General features: G+C 33.8%; 1 protein-coding gene across 1 annotated transcript in view; it reads right to left on the bottom strand.

The window, feature by feature from the left end:
* The window catches only part of Dhc1 (Dynein heavy chain 1), a 171,885-nt gene that overhangs the window by 20,099 nt on the left and 130,196 nt on the right, over positions 1-21,590 (bottom strand). Inside the window, exons 51-68 of the mRNA XM_071588843.1 lie at positions 20,285-20,407; positions 19,982-20,174; positions 18,941-19,071; positions 17,012-17,160; positions 16,747-16,916; positions 16,417-16,643; positions 12,131-12,353; positions 11,828-12,026; positions 10,889-11,034; positions 8,335-8,550; positions 7,438-7,703; positions 7,197-7,365; positions 6,071-6,226; positions 5,558-5,870; positions 5,313-5,443; positions 3,565-3,818; positions 775-965; positions 183-304 (exon numbers count right to left, since the gene is read on the bottom strand). Coding sequence (XP_071444944.1) covers positions 183-304; positions 775-965; positions 3,565-3,818; positions 5,313-5,443; positions 5,558-5,870; positions 6,071-6,226; positions 7,197-7,365; positions 7,438-7,703; positions 8,335-8,550; positions 10,889-11,034; positions 11,828-12,026; positions 12,131-12,353; positions 16,417-16,643; positions 16,747-16,916; positions 17,012-17,160; positions 18,941-19,071; positions 19,982-20,174; positions 20,285-20,407 — 3,379 coding nt within the window. The remainder of the gene's footprint in view (positions 1-182; positions 305-774; positions 966-3,564; positions 3,819-5,312; positions 5,444-5,557; positions 5,871-6,070; positions 6,227-7,196; positions 7,366-7,437; positions 7,704-8,334; positions 8,551-10,888; positions 11,035-11,827; positions 12,027-12,130; positions 12,354-16,416; positions 16,644-16,746; positions 16,917-17,011; positions 17,161-18,940; positions 19,072-19,981; positions 20,175-20,284; positions 20,408-21,590) is intronic.

Here is a 21,590-nt window from a genome sequence, read left to right as displayed (position 1 = left end):
ATCAGTTAGAGAATATTACTTTTTTATTAGTCTGCTTCTATGAGTTGAGTATGAGTATAATGAGTTATTTAGTTTTTTGGGCATAATAAGTGATACGTATCTGAAGTCTATGGACACCAGGTACCTGAAAAATAAATTACTAACAGTTCTTAAAACTGACTCCTTTCAACAGTTGTAGTTACCTTGGATAATAAAGTGGAGAATACTTCAAGTTTATTGATTTCCACAAGATTCAACCATGTTATGTCTAAAATCCAACGGAAAGGCTTTGGAGCTACAGCATTCAAATCCAATGATGCACCACCTAATAAGAGTGAATAGAGAAATTTTTATGTAAAATTAAATTGATAATTAAGAAATCAAACATTAGCTCCTTTATAATCTGAACCTTGCTGGTCCAGAATCTTCTCATAATTTTGACAGCCTGGCTGTGTAATCAAGGTCATTAATAAAGTGATTGAGAGATGCATGACTCAACTCTGTGGGACCAAATGATTTGAATGTATGGAGAAATCTTGGGTTTCCCACCAGACTATAGCATTAGTCAGCAATGTAATTTTGTCAGCCATTATTTGGTACATACTTCACCCTCAAGATGGTGGCAAACAGCTATAAAAATAGTTCCAATCAATGCTACAACTAGGTGGGAAACCAAAGAACCCTTCCTCCAGTGCATTCACCAAGAAAACATGGAATAATGCATTTTTGCAAGTGTTTATTACATGAAAAGCAGTCAATAGTTAATTTATTTCACAATTTAAATGTCTTTTTTACCTTTGATGAAAGCCATGAATTCTTCATGGGAGATTATTCCAGCATGACAGTCAATTTTCATTGCCAACATTAGGGTAAACAGTGGCTTATGACGTTCATACAAACTTCGGAGAGTAAAAACCCATACTTCATTTGTGAGGTAACGTAAAATATTTTCAATTCTTTCTTTGGTAATTGTACTTTTCACAGACCTGAAATATATTCACTCATTAAACAAAAGACTTGAATAACAAAACTATATGTTTGAAATCATCAGTAGAGATATTTAATAATAAAAACTAAGAAAGCCTCTTATGGGTACCCTTTTGGATTTCCAAATTTTTATTATAAAAATTTTCAAGTTCTTTCTTTCAAAAGCAGTATATATTTATTTCTTTAAATACAATAAAAAGTAATGATAAACTCTTAATTGATAGAGAAAATAGATCCATGAAGCCTCATTCTTGCATTTAACTGCTTACATTACAAACACCCCTTCCTGGGGAGGAGCCCCAGTCCACAAACTTTGGGTTAAGGAATGAGCTTAGTGCTCACCAGGCTAACATGACTGGCAAGTTGTATTTCTTATTTAAAGATAATGCATTGAATGCATACGTTTATAGTAATATTTAATCCACTACCAAAATAATTTTCTTCATTGCTTCCAGTTGAGCATCTTTAATATGGCAACATGAGGACCTCTATGATACTGAATTGGGGATTTTTTATAGAATGGGTGCATTCCAAAGAAACTGCGGGAGATGCCGCAACAGTAACTTTTAACGGAGTCATCCGCTAATGTGCATTTTAATGCAACAATTTCAGAGCGTAAAAATCATTCGCCTTGACTGGGACTCGAACCCAGATCCCTGGCATCTCCCGCAGTTTCTTTGGAATTTGTCAAAGGGAAAACACCATACGTGTTTAAAGTTGGCTTTTAACCTCGTGGACAGTGGCGCCTCGCGCACGACTACGAATGCATGTGACATTGTATGTACGGTATTTCGTCATAACATCTAGTTCCTTTAGAAGCCCCAAAATTTCAGAGTTTAAGAGGACGCCTCGGTAGCTTAAGTGGCTAAAGCACTCGACCGGATATTGAGGGATCTGGGTTCGAGTCCCAGTCAAGGCGAATGATTTTTACGCTCTGAAATTGTTGCATTAGAATGGGTGCATATTTATGTCACCTTCTCTTCTTCTTTATTCTAAGATAGTTTCACTCAGATAAATTTAATTCAAATTTTAAATTTAAACTTTTATATTTAACTTTATCCACTTATCATATTGTAAACCTGAACATAAAAAATAATATTAAGCTATACTTTATAATTCACCAAAAAAACTTACCAAATGGTTCAACCCTTGTATAGCCTGATCTATAATTCTCACAGAAAAAAGATGATTTTTTAAATATCTGCTGTATGTTTTAACCTTAGTTTTCTATTCTAGGGAACCCTAGATTTTTATCATGATGGAAATTTTTCATTTTGATATCTCAAAGTTAACAATCAGTCCTGGAGTTGTGCAATCCTTAAATCATGTTAATCCACACATCAGTGACCACTGTCCAAGAGAACGCCATGGATTACATTTGATTGTATAAACCTATGTACCACATTCAGCTTTTTCCCATATTATTTTTCTGCCAAAAAAGGGGGTGAATATCTTACACAAAAAAACCAAGCCCCAACCTTCTATATCTCTTCCCATTTCCCAAGCCCCCAGTGTAGATGAGTTGACACATCATCTGCCTACTGGGACCTTAAAGCAGAGAGTTGGATTTGAGGTGAGAGTGTTTAGAGTATCTGCTTGCCATCAAAGGCCATCAGGCACCACCTAGTTGGCATTCTCTGAAACACTTCCACCAATGCATCATTTTTGCTTCATTTGTACACATTTTTCAGTCACTTAATGAGAATTAAATTTTCTCTGTAATAATTTGATCAAGTTCCTAAAATGAATAGATGCAAAATGTTATAGGCAATAGGCATTTATGAAAAGAAACAGTGCTGGAATCTAGCATGAGGAAATGGAGGAAAAATATGGTTCTTATTCTGAAGGAAAAATGAGCCTTTAAGTGAAAAACCACCACTTACTCCATCAGTCTAGTTGAGTAACAACTACCCGAGTATATTAGGTATATTTATATATGATATATGTATTAACACCCAAGCGAGAATAAATATGAATGTGTGTGAGGGTGTGAAAGGAGATTCTTATGATTGGCTAAGGGCACACTTATTTGGCATACTGTGATGGCATAATTGTGATAACAAAAACCAGGTATTTCCTGTGAAGTTAGAAATAACTTTGTTAACAGTAACCACACTTTGGCTTTGTTGGCTGGGTACATATTAAATTCCATGTGCTGTATCGATTGTGAAATTTATATAGGCATTGCATTCACTCTAAATAATTTATAAATATATATGACATTTATTATCTGATTTACAACTATGCTTGTAAGTTTTTCTATAAAATGCATGGCAAATGCACTGGAAAATTATCAAATCACTGCAAACACTGAAATTTCATTTTATTAAAGTTTTACAAACATCGCACGTTGGATTTCACAAAATAAACTACACCAGGTATTTATGAAGAGCGGTTGAACATGAGGGATTAACAGTTTGAAACTAGGTACATAGTTCATAATTTCAGTCTTGACAAAGAGTGCTATTTGGGCGCCACTGATTTCAGGAGTGAGTATGCATAATATTGCTTGACATAAAGTTTTAAATTATTAGTATAATTCTAATTTAAATAAATCATTAAATACAAATAATTGATAGGCTTATCATTAATACTTACTTTGTAATGGAATTGTCAAAAATTGTTAGGAACTGTTTCAAGGAATTTTGGTACATCACATTTACTGCACTCATTTCGACAATTAAAAAATATAATATAGATCCTCTAGCAGCAACTGATCTGAATTCTTCCCGAGCCACCATAATTTTGCTCTCTGTTTGTGCTGCTACTTTGAGTTTTGCATTGACATCTTCTGCTGTAGATTTTGTTTCTTGTAGAACATGTATGAGTGATTCATCATCAACTAATGATCCCTAAAAATGTTCAAATCAATTTGTGATTAATAGTTTAATCAAGGGTATGACCAGTTAATAATAAATACAATATTAAAGAAAGGAAGTGCCCCTTTGATACATGGAAAAAAATTCAATATCTTTCAATTTTTTAAATGATTTTCTCTAGTTGAAATGTAGTATTATAATTCCTTTATGTCTCGGAAAGGAAATATATTTGCCAATAATAATGCAAAGTTTAAAAATTCTTCTCCCAACTTTAGGGTGTAAACTATAAGAGATAAATATTACAGATCATACAAAAAGAGCCATCAAATACAGGTGGCTTGCTAAAGTTGCAAATGTCTCAAACATATTGCTGGTGAAATGAGGAGTTTCCTATTGTATTGTTTCCTATTTCCAAGTCAAAAATGTTAAAAAAAAAACAGTTTCTGGCATGACTTGGTGGAAAATCTTCATATTGAAATTGAAAATAAACAGCTAGGCTTTTCCACATCAAAAATTGTTTATTTATGAACTAGGTTTCCTTATACCATAATGGAACTTAGGTCGTTTTTAAAAAATTATCTATGTGGAAAAGCCAAGTTGTTTATTTCCAATTTCAAATATATTCATTTTTCATTATTACGAGGGACCTAATGAAATTCATGCAGTAAATAATAAACGTATTTGATTCAAACTATAATATGGATCTTATTTAAATTCTCAGAATGTTTGCACAAAATAAAAGCATATCTTGAAGTGGAGCTTATGTCGTCACATCCTCCAATACGTGACTGTGTTGAAAATCTTCTATGAATGGCAGTAAAAATAAACTGAAAATCCATTTTCTCCTTAATGTAAAAAAAACAGAGGAATGGCACCATAGAGTGCATGCACTTAATGTTTGCCATATCCTGGTACAGTAAATTCTAATGAGTATGTTTTTCAGGGAAATGGAAATCTGAACATACAACCAATAAAATGTACTTCTACCTAGAGCATTGGCTCCACAAGTTGACGATCCATGGTTAAAACCCAGTCCTGGAACCTTTTTTCTGCTCAGAATCTCCACCCTTTCAACCTTCCCCACTCGCCTTGTGTTTCCCTTTTTCCTACATCTTTATCCATATGAATATGTTTTTGCCCATTTGCAGGATTTTTTGTATATCCGAACATATAAATACAAACATGCACCAAAAAAACTTTTATGAACTCAAACGGACACCTCTTCTCCATCCTCTTATTGATGATCCAAAGTAACTCTTTGGCAGCATGCAAAATCAAACTTATTTTTCTGTCATGTTTCTATCAAACTAGTTATTCTTTTTATGCATTATATGATGCTTTTTTCTGAATTCAATTATGTGCTCAAATCTTACTCAACAATCAGAGTGGAACTGAAAAACCCAAAAAATGAGTGGACACCCTCTTGCATCTCTAACAAAAATATATAGTGCTACTGATGTATACATTTATGACTTGATGAAAGAAAGGTAAATATATTTACTACTGATATAAGTAGTATATGCCTACCTCAGATGATGTCAAGCGACAAAGTAAATTTGATTCCAGTTCTTTCATGCTTCTTTGATTCCTCATGACTGACTCAAATAAGGCCACCCTTTCTGCTTCCAAGTCAGATTTCTCCATCAAGATAACTCGTCCTATGAAATAAAAATATCCTCTGTTGATGAATCAATGCGGCAGTAGTGCTTTAAAGACTGATAACTCTGATATACTAATTATCTGAATTTAAGGTAATAAGAAAATCTTCACACCTAAAAGTTGATCTTCGAGGCCTTGCATTGTAACAGTGAAGTCTATTATAGATGTTTTAGCACTGACCTCTGGCGAATATGCTGGATTAGGTAACTTAGTTGTGATGTACAGTACAAATCCTGGCATCACATCACATTCTTTATCACCAACAACAACTTTCTCAATTGATCCAGATTTAATGAAATTCTTTTCAAGAACATTGTCAATCACTGGATCTAATTCTTCTCCTACATCTTCAATTAGTAGTGGTCTGCCTAAAGACAAGCTATCCTCTAAATGTGTCCTAAAGTACTTGTGATTTAATGAAGTAATCTGTAATCAAAATTTTTTTTATAGTACTGCATTAATACATTTTTCATTTTTTACCTAAAAATATAATTTTCAGTTGAGGCGTATATTTACTAGAACAAACACCTCTGATGTAACTATTCAAATCAATATCAATTTAATTTGTTTAAATCTAGACGTGAAAGGTTCAATATCATTTAAATGCTAATAGAACAAAACATTACCTGAAGTTCATTGGTAGATTCTTTATTTTTAATCCATAATTTTCCTTGATTTTGAGGGTCTATTAGGAGTGGATATGAACTGGATTTGGTGACAATAAGGGCATTTTGTACTGAAAGTTCATCATTAGGCAGTCCTTGCAAAGTCCACTCAGATACCTAGGATAAGATTAAGATTTTTAAGCATTTAACAAGCTCTTTCAAATGTGAGTCTCTAATTTTCTGCCCTAGTGACCAGAAGTAATAATTAATTTTGAATCAAAAATATGTTTGGTAAAAACAAAATCAAATGTTATAAATTTATATCTTACAGCATAGTCGTAGTCAGGAGGAGGTCCCATAATGTAATTGCATTAATCTCACTTTCTGATAGAAAGTGAGATATTCATATTTTTCATTATTTAAAACTAAAATGTTGTCTTTTTGCATCTTCTTAAGTATGTAACAATAATTGTACAATATAGTAAAAATATAGGACTGGCATTTGGTGAGCACATGTCACATAATTTCTTGCAAATTTATTTTGGCAAATCAGTCATACTATTGTAAATTAAAATGCTTGCGGAGGTCACTCAAATGATGCTTCCGTGAATTCTAGAAATACAACTGGCAACCTGACCGAGAGATGGGCATGGCTACCATGAACTGAGCAAATACGTCAAAGATAGTTCGGTTCTGAAAGCTTCTCATAGTTTCAGCATTTTTTCCAGATGGGGTATACCTCCATGAGCTATATAGAAACAACTGGGAGATTCTCATGCATTATTCATATAACAGAAAGCACTCAGGCCTCAGTAGATGATGTACATTATTCAGTTTATTGGAGTGTACAATTTGGCTACACATGTTCTAATTCCAACATAGTCAGCCAATCTAGGACATATTAACTGTTTTAAAATGGATAAAGGAATGTTTTTACTGGTATTGACTTATAGTATAGCAAATGAATCATAATTCCAAAATCTTCATAGTATCAAGTCTCTGGATTAAAGAAGTCAAAATATTAAGTGCAAGGTATTTAATCATGCTCGCAAAAGCTATGTACTGTAAATTTTATCATAAAGTAAAACTATGTATCCTACACTTTTTAAATATAAAGGTGCTGGTGAATTACACCATTTTTACTTACCATTGAGCTTTCTACTAGCATGTTGATAATATGTAAATCATGTGTAAAAGGGATACTCTTAGACTTTAAGATATTCATCCAATTGCTCACAAGATTAGCCCGGAATTCTTGGTTATATGGTCCACAGTATGATAAAAATCCAGTAGCCAATAGGACATCACCAACAAGCCTATTGAATATGTAATATTTTTATTGTAACAGTTTCATTTTGATATAAATTATCATTTTGAATCATATTTACCTTCCTAATTGTGCTTTAAAGTCCTTGCTTTGCTGAGTCCACCGAATTTTTTCACCCCCTAAACCATTGATCAGAGCACTAGCTGCTGACATCTTACGCAAACAAACATTGGCAGCATCTGTTAATCTTTGTTTTTCAGCTACTGCAGAATCATACTGAGCTTTCACTTCTGCCAATGCAGCTTCTCTCTCTTCAAGTTCATTCTCAGCTTGTTGTAGATCATCCATGGCCAATTTTAGTCTAGCTTCTTGTAATGTTAAATTTGCCTGTGATTTAAGTTTACAATAAGAATGATGATTACTTAAGATTATGGAGTATGTGAAGAAAAAATAGTCAAAACTCAGGGGAAAGAAGTGATTATAAATAATTCTTCAACAATAAATTCAAGGGCTTATTGCAAATGAGGGTGTGGATCTGTGATTCAAAGATAAAATTTATGTAGGTGTCCCCTCTGCTCAAATATGAATAAAGTTATTTACCCCATTTTTGGCAAAATCAGCATTTTATGATGGGATCATAATCAGTTGCAGGGTTCATTCATGTATTTTCTACATGGGAAAATTGTTGAATTCATGAGGTAATTTTGAAAGCAATATTCATTGAGTGATCCCATTTATTGAATTGTAATAATTAATGTTTTTCACAGGAAATTTTTGAATAAACAAAGAACAAGTAACAGAAAATTTACAGAAAAAACTTGAGTGCATGAATCACAAATGAGAGCACTTTGGGTGGCATAGTGTAAGTATTTCATTGGTTTCTCATAATTGCGTTATACTTCTACTTCAGATAAAATTTATGCCTCCCATCTATTGTGTTTTAACAGATACCTGCAGAAGTTGTTTTCATTAGATTGAGGGTTAAAAAATGCAGTTTTAAGTATGATTGAAGGCATACCTTAAGAGGCAGAACTTCTTTGTTAACACTATGAAAAAATGACATTGCTTTGGTCCAGGACAGCAGACCAGCCACATCACCACACACTCTTTTAGCTGTATCCATGTTATAATCTTCCATCTCAAAATAAGGCTGCAGAAGTTCTACCATCTCATCATTAATTATGTCTTTAGGATAGTTTTGAAGCTGAAGTAAAAATGTTGTGCTCGCCATCATCTGGATTTACAGATGAAATATAAAGTTATTCACTTTGATTGGTACTTTTTTCGGAAGATTTTTCCTCACTTCAAGAAAACAGGGACTAAAATTAAAACACTGTTATAAAACAATAAATTTGTGATACAAATATTAACAATTTAATGGATTTGTGGCATATTCATCCATAACCCTGGAAGATTTGGAATTTAAAAAAAATGAAAAAGTTTGGTCTCTTTAAAACTGCTGTTGCAACTTTGAATAAAATTTTGTCTTGATATTTGTCTATGTTTTACAGTTGATCAAAATATATTGCCATTTCTTATTGGTTAACAGTAAAAAGTACCATATTTTTGCACGGTATTCTTTACCACTTGGTTTTCAAATTCAATTGAAGAAAATACCCACCAGTTAATTATCTTCCTCTTAAATTCTTACTTGGATACTCATTAATAGAAAAACATTGCATGTATTTTTATGTTAACAAGGTGAAGTCTGATCATAGAAATTGATTGTCCACACTTGAGTGTAATTGCAATATTTCGAGAAACAAAATATTGTCATACACTGAAATATTTCCTGGGATATTTAAAAAATAGTGATCTGAGCACTCAACTCCCATATAATGATTAAAAGGCATATTCATCGGTATTGAATATGGACGATTCATTATCTTCGCTTATGAGAATTGCCCATTATACATTTTAAAACTTTTATTTATGCATTTATAGTACTATTTTAAATATTTTTACGTATATTCAACTGCTAAAATTTCTCACCCAGTTATTCATCCACATGTCTTTTTCTCAGCATTCACACTAATTCTGCTGTGAGACTCACCATTAAATTTCAATCATTTGTTATTGGGTAAACTAACATCGACCCATTAAACTTCTTTAAAATTATGCATGGCACAGTTTATTAAGGTTAAATAAGATTTTGTCTGATTGCATCCATTTTAGCCAATGTGGCTAGTTTTTGGGAATAAATCTTGCACTGCCAGCATCCAGTGGCCTACATTTAACTCTACATATTTTAGATTTTTCTCCTCTTTTTCCTCTCCTTTCTCCCTTCTTGCCTACTTCAATCCTGTCACTTGGCTCCCACTCTCCTTAGCACAGCTGTGAGCTAACCTCCTGGATATAAGTTGGAGAGACTCCTCGCATAAGTTCTGATAACTAGGGAGAGCTCTCAGGGATCAAGATGGTGCAGTGGCTATTGTACTGGCATCCCACCAAAAGGGCCTAGGTTCGAGTCGCGGCGGCGTCGAATATTTTTCATTTCATGGTATTTCAATCCCTACTTGAGGTGCTTTGCAGAGGGCACTTTGAGTGAATACCCCATCCGTCAGATGGGACGTTAAGCTGCAGACCCCTTGGCCCCTTTTGTTAAGAGTAGAATATAATGCTAATGCCGAGTTTCTCTTCATCCTTTCCTGTCCATCACTAATAGCACATATGACCTAAGTTGTCAGCCGCATCCCCTAAATACTACTACTGGGAGGGTCCTCATACTCCACCAAATCTTCAAGACAGTTAAAAGTGACAACAATATTGCCATAGTTCATAATTGTGATAGAGCACTGTCAAATGGAGAAGTGACATCCACTACAGAGGCATACCTTATGTTGTTGTATCCAAAGCCATACTTAAGTGCTACTCTGTAATTGCATAGTACGAACACTACAGCCGGTTACTTTATGGTTTTACATGATGCACGATCACAGTTAAATGTTCATCATATTTGAACTAGGCTGATATGGACAAAAATACTGGTTTCTGAATCTTATTATACCCTGCAGAATTATAATGATTTCCATGCGGTAATAAAAATGGCAACTCTTTTAGGCCGGGAAGAGTGAGGCTAGAAGCCTGAAAGGGGAACTTCCTGTGCTATTATCGCTGTTGACTCTGGTAATATAGTATTTTTGAAGTTCTCTCTTGACACGTTTAGTGAATTGCTTATTTTGGAAAGTAACTCTCGAGAAAAAGTTCTTTTCTTCATTCTGTTAATCCATTAAGTCAGATTGTAGCTGATATTCCCTCATCACAGCTTGTGGAAACTGACCATCTTTGTGTTGGAAACACATGTGATCAAATATATCATGTATTTTTTACGGCAGAAGTAATAACAGTTATTCAATCACAAGTAAGATTCAGAATACATAGGGATCAGTTTTGAAGCAGCAAGGGATAGGATGATGATTCTCAAGAAATTATGAGACTTTGCAATTCAAGGTACACTCTAACACCAGAAGAAGCATATGGAGTTATCATGCACAATCAATTGTTAATAAGAAACACTACAAGCAGTGATATAAATTATATCATCTATTAAAAAGTATGAAGAAAAGAATTGCCTTCAAAGATTCAGCCCAAGAAGGTTTTGGACATGGTGCAGTGGTATCTCCAATGACTGGATGAATCTTTCTCTGGAACAGTAGCAGTACACAATCCATGATACGCATGATCAAGTGAGGAGGACGGCCTAGTTTTCTTATGGTTGCTGAAAAGTTAGGGGAAGGGAGACAGATATGTCATTAGTTTCTTTGTTAGATAAAATTATATCATATTCATTACTGTGGAAATATTTATACTTATTAATTTTCTCATGAACAAATTAAATGTGTTTGCCTTGCACACTACTAGTAGATTTGCATACCGTAAAACATATGAAAATTCATTGAAACTGGAAAAATTGATTTGCTTGAATGAGTTTTCATTACAGCATGGTCAACCTTGACTTGACAAAAAATAATTTCTCTTTAATTTCAATTTACTTGTACAACTAGTTAATGAAAAGTATCAAATGCAGCAAAGGAAAAAAGTTAATGAATATATTTATTATTTGTAAAATTAACAAGGTGGAAACATTATTAATATTAGGCTATAATAGAAAAATAAGTATTACTTTCTGGGAAAACCTTGCATGGTGAGAGGTCAGATGCTCACTATCCATTTTTTATTCTAGCAAGCCAAAGCAGAGATATAGATTTAATTATTTTTAAAAGAGCAATTCAACTGATCGGATTATGTTGTTTGTATCTTCATTATAAAATCATCAAATGGACCTCGTATATATTTTGAGGTTCTAAATATGTTTGTATTTAGGAATCAATAAAATTTTAGTAAATTTCTGATTTTCAATGAACTGAGATTTTATGAAGGGAATGCCTAACATACCGCCTGTAATTAGCCAATTGTCAAAAAATGCACCTAAATTCAGTTTTTCCTGGGAGTAGCTAAGCCTTGCAGTATTTGAAAGCAATTAAAAAAACTGTAAACATTGTAAAACTTGCCTATATGAGCTGGCTTGATGGTATTGAGTGCGGCTTCAGCCTCCTCTAGTGCAGGTTTGGCTGCATCCAATTTTTCTTCGGCCCTTGCTTTCTCATCTGCAATAATTGCTACCAAAATTTCAGCCTTTTCTTTAACTTTCTGGACTTGGTTTTTAACGCCCTCAGCTTGTTTTGCTCTATCAGTAACTTCAGACAGTACCTACATTAAAAGTTTATTTTAATATTTCTTGAGGAGAGCATATATTTCAATGGGTATGTATAACTAAATACAAAAATTTAAGTAAAATTTATTTTGGAGTATACCCTTTCAGCTTTTTCCGAGGCAAATTGTAATTCTTTTTCCATTACAGCCAAGTCTCGTTTTAAACACTCAACAGATTCTGATGCTTCATCCAGTTTTGCCAAACCTGTATCCATCCTCTCAGCACCTTCTCCCAATTCCTTTTGCTTCTGTTGGTAAATATTTTTATATCCACCAATGAAGTTCAAATAAGATTTTGGAGTAACATGGGTTGCTCTCCGGAACCTAGAATTTACCAAGAGAGTATATTAATATTCTATGAAAGAAATAGACAAACAAATACTTGAGAGCAATGTTGTAGAAAAATATCTCATATACATTCAGAGTGCCTGGAATTCCTTAGTCGAAATTAGCTATATAAATATGATGTAAAAAGTAAAGGAGTAAAAATATCATTTACAGATTAAATAGGAGTCAATTATGAATAAAAGTGAGAACTAACATTTTTGAAAAAGAATTAAAATTATGAGTATTTCAATATCAATTATTGAGTCCAGAGACAATTCAACATGGTTTTTAGTAAAATTATGAAAAAGGGCCAACCATTCATAGCCCAGTGATATCTTTGCAGAATTGAATGGTGATAATTGTAGTTAGCATTTTGAAAATTTGAGAGCATGAAAGTGAAAAAAGAAAAAAGTTCATTTCTTCGATTTAACAGCAGGCTGAAATTAAATGAAAGCCATTTGTCTTCCTAATGCTAAAGTTCTGGCAGAAACATAGAATGTGTGCCATCCACATCCTTAAATAATGGCTTAGTTCTTCAGATTATGAATATTTTCTGCTGTTTAGGTAAGTCTTGAACCTTCAAAGTGCCTCTCTATCTTAATTCTGCCACATTTTCCTTTCACCTTGATGTCTACTATCTGGAACGTTCTTCATCTTCTCTATCAAAAAGTTTCCTCCAACCATTTCTTCGAGGACATCCAACCATAAGAAATTCCTTAGCTAGTGCCCCATGCAAATCCTATTCTATTTTTTCTATAGCTTTAATATGCACATGTCTATGCCAGCTCCATTCATTTCCTCATTTCTTTCACTTAGCTTTTCCTTTTCTATTTTCATCTATGTTCACATCTCTTAATCTCCCAACCTTTTTTCTTTCTCCTTTCTTATTGCCAACATCACTACTCCATCTGTGTTTTGAGCATAAGATGACCTTTCATAGTATAATTACAATATCATGGTGATATGAGTAAATTACTTGAGTATAGCAGGAAAAACATTTTTTGTAACATAATTTTACCCCATTTTAATAGCTCTAAAGTCAGTGGCAAACTGTAAATATGCTTAACTGCAATGTTGCACAAAAAAAATAAGAGATTAACAGGAATTATTTTAGTAGCTCCAAAAGATAAGCAGCCTAGTAGGCACTTAACTTTTGCAATATTACCTCTTATGTTTGGATTTGCTATGCCACATTAAACTTATTCTCACCTATGTACTTTTCAGATCAACCTTGATATACCCACTGAAGGGTATAGCAACAGTTCTAACAATAGACACCTGATTTACCATCTTATTGATGGAAAACTCAGCTATCACAACAATGGGAATCTCAATTATTGCAGCAATGAAAGTGCTAACTGCATCAATGATATTCAATAAACTCCTACTTTCCTGTTCTAATGATTGACCAAGGGTGCATAGATAATTGGAAAATTTGATAATCCACTGATAGAGTTTTTTCTGGATTTCTATACCTGAAATGTATCATCAAAATAAATAAACTCTCTCACAAAATACCACGAACCATCGTTGAGTTAATAGTCACTGGATTAGCATTTTATCAATGACAAGAATCCAGGCGAGCAATCCCAAAAATTACGTAAGCCCCGAGGGGTGGCGTGAAGTCTGACCAGAAACATTTGGAAGGTTGGAAGGGATGTAATTAAATTCATAATTTGCAAATATAAAATTGACTCCAAAACAGTGATCACTTCATAAAGCTCTTTGTTATTTTGATGTGTCAAGTTTTTCCTTGTCACCCCTGATTTATTGCACAAAATATATGATCTGGGAATCAAGAGTTTTCACTGGGATTCTGCATCTTAAATTCCACAATTTTCACTTACCTGAGAGCATTAACATCATGACACTACTAATAAGGTATTAGCAGTACCTTGGTTTGTGTGAGTCACATGGTTTCCTGGCACTTCCTCTCCCTCACTTTCTTCAGTGCCTGCAACATTCAACTCACACTGGGACACCTCTAATCTCTGTTAATCAATTAGAAATTATAATCCTGAATCTTGAGAGTAAAAGAGCAAGCACTCCCACATCTTGTCTCCAAGTATTCAAATCTGGATACCAAAGGCACTGCACTGGAGAGTTATGTGGCAAGTGTAACCACATCTGGTTCATCCAAACTAACATTTGTTCTTAAATCGAGGTTTTCAAAACCATGAACACTGTCATTTCACATCCAATTAGGATTTTATTCCAACGTTTCTTCAAACATCCTCTCTTTGTCATTTCCAACACCTTCAAAACATTATAGACAGTGTTGATAAACAAAGCATTTTTGAAAAAGCTACAATATTTTCATTCTCTGCAACAAACATCCTTAGCAGTTATGATTGTAGTGTTCCTTTGTGGATGTGATAACTTCCTGATCCATTAGCTGAAGAATTAAGGGCATTCAGCAGCATATATTTAGCAAATATCTCTCCATCATCTAAAATCAGGATGTCTTTCCTGCAGTGAGAGCAAGGATTATTTAAAAAGAATGGCTCTCTCAGGAAATTCTCATTTTTGTAGGTATTCCCTGGATCCGAGAACAAATTTTGTCTTGAACCAGTCCATAAAATTTCCTGAATCATACAAGAGCTGCTTCCAAGTTCACTGTAGTAATAATTTGTTGAATTTCTTCCTGATCCTTTGAAGGAGCATAGGTTTTTGTCCTTCTCAACACCAGAAATCTCATTCTTTTGTCTCTAAATGCATTACCACCACAGCAAAGAAAATTTTCTCTTGGGCCCAGTAATTAAGTTTTCATTTTCTGCAATAAGAATGTTTTGTTAGGCTCTCCAAAAGCAGGTTAGTTTCCTTGGCATTGATTACTTGCTCCGGAAACAGATTTTTTCTTCTATTAAATCTTGAAACTAAGCACTAAATTCATGAGCTGATTCAAAATAGTATTTACAGTAGTCATTCTCCTACAACCACAACTTTAAGGATTCAATATTGCTTTTTAAGCCACACCAACCTCCTCGATGAACAAAAACTCCCGCAATCCCCAGAGAATTGTGGAAAACTTTACGTTTTCTGCCAGAATAGGTTCTGAAACAGGTATTCCTTTGGTTCGCTTTTTATTGAACCACTGCAGCAGTGCAGTGTCAGGATTTTGTCAGTTGATATTTTTCGCCCACTCTTCTTTACAATACACTGGCAAAACTGTCACCATTGCAAGTGAATACAAGAATTTTGTTTATTATGAATGTCACAAAGTGTTTACATCCCACTCCTCAATTCTATGGCTATTTGTTTGCTGCTTCACCTCTTTCTAAGTGAAAAGGAAGCAACTCTCTTCTTTAGCTGGCTGACATGGTAGAATACTATCAGTGTTATCGCTATTATGGAACATTAAATCAATGCCAGCAATTGAATATATCTTTTACTGTGCAGGCAGCTTTCCCAGTGCGTGTGAATCTTCTTGTGTATGGTTAAACAACCCATTCTATTGCCCTCCACTCTACAATCACCTCTGAAACATGAAACAGTTTGATCATGCATAGATAATCTGCAGCTTAGATAGCAAATGCCTGGATAATTTTGTTTACTAAACATCCTACTGACCACGACAATGGAACCTGATGCACATGAAATAATGTAGTCAATAATAATTTCACAATTTCTTCTAAAAAATGGGAGTGATAGGTCAGTGGTTAGAACTACTGGGGTACTGACCAGAAGGTCTGGGTTCATGGGATTCCTTTAGACACCCTCAGCTTCACCCAAGCTAAGTGACTTTTCAGCCACCAAATTTTCCTGGAAACCCACAGTTAGCACAAATTTTAAATTTTCACTTCCATATAAAATTAGCTATCAAGTCGTGAATTTACAATTAAGATTCAGAAATAAAAATATTTTTCAATATTAACTCAATTTGAATATGATGAACATTAACCAGTTTCATTTATCACATAGAGTCAGAGTAAAAATTCTTTAATAAATGTTACAGCATCTCGTTATATACAATTTGTTATATTAGCTGTTTTGCATGACTACACTAGTATAAGTTAATTACTAAACATACCACTAATTTATAATTACAAGCTTATCACACCTTTGAAAGTATTCAGCTGATGTTTCTGAGACTATGTCTTGTATAGAACCCAATGCTGAAACAAGTTCCTTCTTAACAGATGCTGTGCAAGCTATCTCAAAGTCAGTTAAAAAGTGCTCAGCTACCAAAACAAGGGCATCACGAGGCCATGGTTGGAACCAATCAATTGTACATCCAGAAACCAGAGCAGGGAATCTAAGAGCACGATTTCTGAATTTTTCTCCCACCTGAAACAATTAATTAAATATGATTAGGAGTAAAATGTACAATAAACATCGTAATTAACATCTGATTAGTAATAATTTTTTATCAATTTGGGAAGCTATTTACAGGTGAAAAACAGAAGACAACATGTAGATTCTGTGCTGTCCTGTTCAGAAAATATTCCATCACATTCTCTTGGGTAAGAGTTTTTTTTGGGTTTTCTCTTTTCATTGCAGGAGTCAGTTCTGAAATTATTTCTGCCTGCTCATCTCTAGTGAATAAGTTTGATATCACCCCTGAGAACAAATCATGTTGGTTTTTGCCAGAAGAAAAATTTAACCTTGAAAATCTTGCAATACATTGTGAAATATAATCATTATTTCCATTTTACCTGAAGAGAGGACATTATTCAAATACTCTAAAAAGCCTTCTTCTTTTATGTCCATGTCTGTAAATAGAAATGTTGTACCTTTTCCTTGTACACCACATGTACGATAAAGTAGCTTGATATCCTCTAGAAAGTTGGCAACATTATAAGACCTGGAATAAGGAAATTAAAACAATAATGAAGAAAAATTATGAATACTAATTTGACAACTGATTTTCAGCCTATTGTGCAATATGTACATCTAAACCATATCCTACACTACATTTTCAGAAAACACTAAAAGGAACAAAATTATGTTCTTAAGGCGATATGAAATATTAATAATATTTCTAACAAGAAATGTCAACATTTCAAAGGGGATTATCAATATTAGAATAATACCTAGACATATGACATGATTATAGCATATTATTATTCACAAAACGTTTTCTGAATATTTTTCTATGAGTTTAAATAAATCACATTCATAGAGTTACAAAGTAACTTTATTTCATTGTAAACTTTACTAATAATGCTTTGGTTAATTTCCATTGAAATAGCAATTAAAATTTCAGTTTTTGATTCATGAATTTAAATTTAGGTGTTTTAATAGTTTTACTACTTTCCCATGTCAGTTATTCATACTTTTTATCTCCTTTATGCCATGCCAAACACTACCTTTGCCTCCCTCAATGTTTACCTAATATTTTCCCTTTTATCATAGCTTGGATAGGAGTGGAAGACCTGGGAGAAGAGGGAAGCTGTGGATCTACTTATTCCTTTCATAGGTACTGTCAGAGTAATAAGGGGTCACCTTTTGGACTGTGACCATTACTTCATCTAACATGGAAAAATCCCCACCACATGCTTGTCATGTTTAGCCTTAAAACTAATTATCCTGACATGCTACTCCTCGTATCCCCCATGCATCATATCTGATAAGGATCAAACTACATAACAGCAAAAGAGCACTTGCATGTTTACATGTATGCTAAAGCAGAATAAAAAGCCCCAAAACAATTGGGGATAGCTAGTTTTGATCAAGAACACTCATTAATTTCTTATATATTTTCTCGTAGACATCTCCTTATAAATCTCAAATGCATATCATTAAAATTATCATTGAATCTAAACCACCAGTGGATTGATGGAATTGAAATGATTTAAAAGCATAAACTTCTTTGGAGATTGAAGGAAGCACTCAAAAGGCTCTTCATAAATGGAGCCAAAGTTCAAATGCTAATGGTTTTAAAAAAGTATCATGATCCTTTCCAAATTATGACTATGTTGATCTAAATATTCCAGCCATACGAATAACTGGGAACTCTCGGTATATCATTGCATTGATAAGCAAAAATGGGGCAGATGGGATGGGGCATGATGAATTGTCCAGTGTTTCTCTTCTCCATTAGATTAAGATAGTTATGTTTCCTGGGTCCGGTCAGGAATATATGTGATAATATGCAGACATCACATTATCTGGGACCCTACAGTGACCAGTCATCACATTTCTGAGGGAAAAAACTTTCAAAAAGAAGCTTTGATATATTATTTCATAGTTTTACAAGGATTCCAATGGTCAAGTTCTTAAGGTTATACTGGGATTCCCTGTGTGGTACAATACAGCGCCTCCTTACTCCAATCGTTTTTTACTCATAGTCAGCCAGTCACATGTATTGTTTTAGCTAATTTAATTTCATTTGATCAGTTAAAAGACCTGCAGGATATGCCACAACAGTCCCAGTCAGCATAAATTCCAGTCAAAGCAAATAATTTTCACACTGAAATACCTTTATTTCATCAGTAAAACCTAATTCCTGATACTTAAACATCTCAGCTGCTTAAGTAGCTATGAGTCCTCATACTGTCTTGGTATTTATCAATCAGAAAACAATCCATTTTTCTTACTGTACTCCACACGAAAAACTGATGTGATAAATGCAGTAAAAATACCTTGAAAGTGTAATTTGAAAAGTTTTATAGCCAGCAATGAAGGATGCCAATTTTGTGAGTGACTGCTTGCCGGACCCCCCTACCCCAACCAGTAAAACATTTCCACGGGGGTGGCGTATTACTCTTGATATCTGAAATAAAAATGATTGTTATGGAACAATATTCTGCCTATGACCATAATTAATGATTTTTATATAGTAGTGATGGCACAGTACCACTTTCACCTGATACTTATTACTGTCATGCCAAAATTACTCCTTTCAGAAATACAAAGAGCTTGACATTGAAAAGTTAGTAACAAAGCACTAGCATATTGCTGATTCATCAAAGGGTCCCCATCAGCAGGTGTTAAAGGCCTATAGCTTAAAATCCAAACCAATATAACTATCTCATACAAAGCACAGGACACAGATAGCGTGCATAACCAGGATTGGAGATAGGGAGGTTTCATAAGAGTATACATGGTTGAATTTGAAATTTGAATCCACTGATACGATAAATTTGCCTAAATATCCAAATATTGATCTGATCACTATAATTATTATCTTCTGTTGATACACTTTTCATTTTTGATGCGGAAATTTTTTAGTGTGGTTGAAACCTATTAAAATGAATTTGCCAGCACCAGAATATATCATAAGACATATTTTAAAGAAAAAATATCAATTTTCATTAAAACAATGTAAGTTAAATAAAAATATTAATCACATCCAGAGACTCTCATCTAATCTCTTCTCCAAACTTTTTAATAAAGTTTGAACAGTTTCAATTTAATTCCATATAATTATATCCACCTACTAGAGTCACTTTGCTTGATTGGGATATGTTGTAAATTAACAGTTAAGGAAAAATAGCACTGCAATTCCAAACTAAATTTTATTGGAAACAACCCTGGTTTGATTACAGTATCTTCACCTATTTACCACTGTCATTTTTAATAACATTTAATGTGAAATTAATGCATTATTTTTCTTTCAAGATGAAAGAATACAATGTTGTTGAGCCTGAAATGATTAGTTAGGAGTTCCTCTTTATACTAACCTTCACCAGATGTAGCATAGCATCAGGAAAGAACACTAAATCCATCCCAGCTCCTCTAACCATTTCATTGTATTGTGATAGGAACATGTCCAGTCTTTCTCGTAATTCTGCATAGCTAGTGACAGGTTCATACACTTTAGGCAACTCCATGTCAGCATCCTCACCTTCCTCCCCAGTGGGCTCAGGAGCATCCCTGTTTTATTAGTACATTCAGGCAAGATCAGAATTAGAAATATTTGGGATAGTTACGAAAACTTTTTATTCTTTCATATCTCTCATTGTCTAGCTTTAAACTGTTAATACCTCATAAAATCAACAAATACACAGCTCAAGTCTGCCATCTTCCGATATTGGGGTCCTAATGCATCTGTCAATGTAGCCAGGAGTTCATTATTAAACCAGTCTTTATCAGCAAGTGATGTAAACCTGAAATATGCAACATTCAATAAATTCCAAACTGAACCAAATGGTTTTTCCATTAACTTTTTTTTGGAATTACCCCCAGTCACCCATTTCTCAAAGCTGCTAATTTACTAGTTACCTAAAAATAATCATTTTATTTAAAACATTTTCATCATATGCACTGTGAAGAGTTAATGAATTAACCATTGGAACATATTTCCTGCCATTCAAAACATCTACATGATTCAAGTAAAGTGACTTAAAAACTGAATTATAATTTGGAGAAGTGGGTCATAGGTCATGTGTCCCATTCCAGCTGACTTTTCAATGTTAAACTCAACCATTATCCAATCCAATGGCAACAAATGGTGGATATATAAATTATAAGATATTGCTTTGGCAAAACAGATCTATAATGATTCAACAGCTGTACAACATAAAAAGATGCTTTTCCGGCAGTTTCCACAATCTTTAAGTGACTCATTTTTGTCAAAGCCTCAATATTTTTTGGCAGACTCAGAGTGAATTGATGGACAGCATTAGGTCGCTGTATCCATCATTTTCTCTGAAACTTCATAATTTTTCCTGTAGAATTGAACATCATTTTGCTGTGAACATTTGAAAAAAACAGACTACTCTCAATATGATAATAGTTTTTTATTCAATCAAAGCCACCTTTGAATATTCTGATGAACTATTATTTGGGAGTGAATCATGTCATGACATGAAGCATGTCATGATGTGGATGCCATGTCATATACAGATACATTTTCATCAGATCTATATCACAACACCATTCTTGGCAATTGCTTCTATTTCTTTGATCAGTCTCTTCAAGAATTATAGGGCTACCATCAGTACCAATAGCTACACAATTTTTCCATGGTAAGTTTATTTCCTTAAAAACAATTTTTCACAATAAAGCACCAACTAGTGAAAGTGCATTGATCTCATATTCATGTCTATCGACCCCAGGACGTCATTTTGAGAGCTTCATTTTTTCATTAGCAAATTCAAATTCTTGATTCTTAGTCAAACTCGTTGCTAATTTAACAAATACACTAATAAATTTCAAAAAATCTTCTCCTTGGTTTAGGCTACCCAAAATTAATTGACACAATTTTACACTTTTTTGAAAACTTAGGGCCAGAGATGTGCTTGGACTTTGGTTCCTGGGGATAAGCTTACAGTCCAATGTATATTTGGC

This window comes from Hetaerina americana, unplaced genomic scaffold (assembly GCF_022747635.1).
Source record: "Hetaerina americana unplaced genomic scaffold, ioHetAmer1.1.p SCAF_3, whole genome shotgun sequence".
NCBI classification, from domain to species: domain Eukaryota; kingdom Metazoa; phylum Arthropoda; class Insecta; order Odonata; family Calopterygidae; genus Hetaerina; species Hetaerina americana.
Note: the sequence above shows the minus strand (reverse complement) of the source record. Positions and strands in the feature narration are given on the sequence as shown.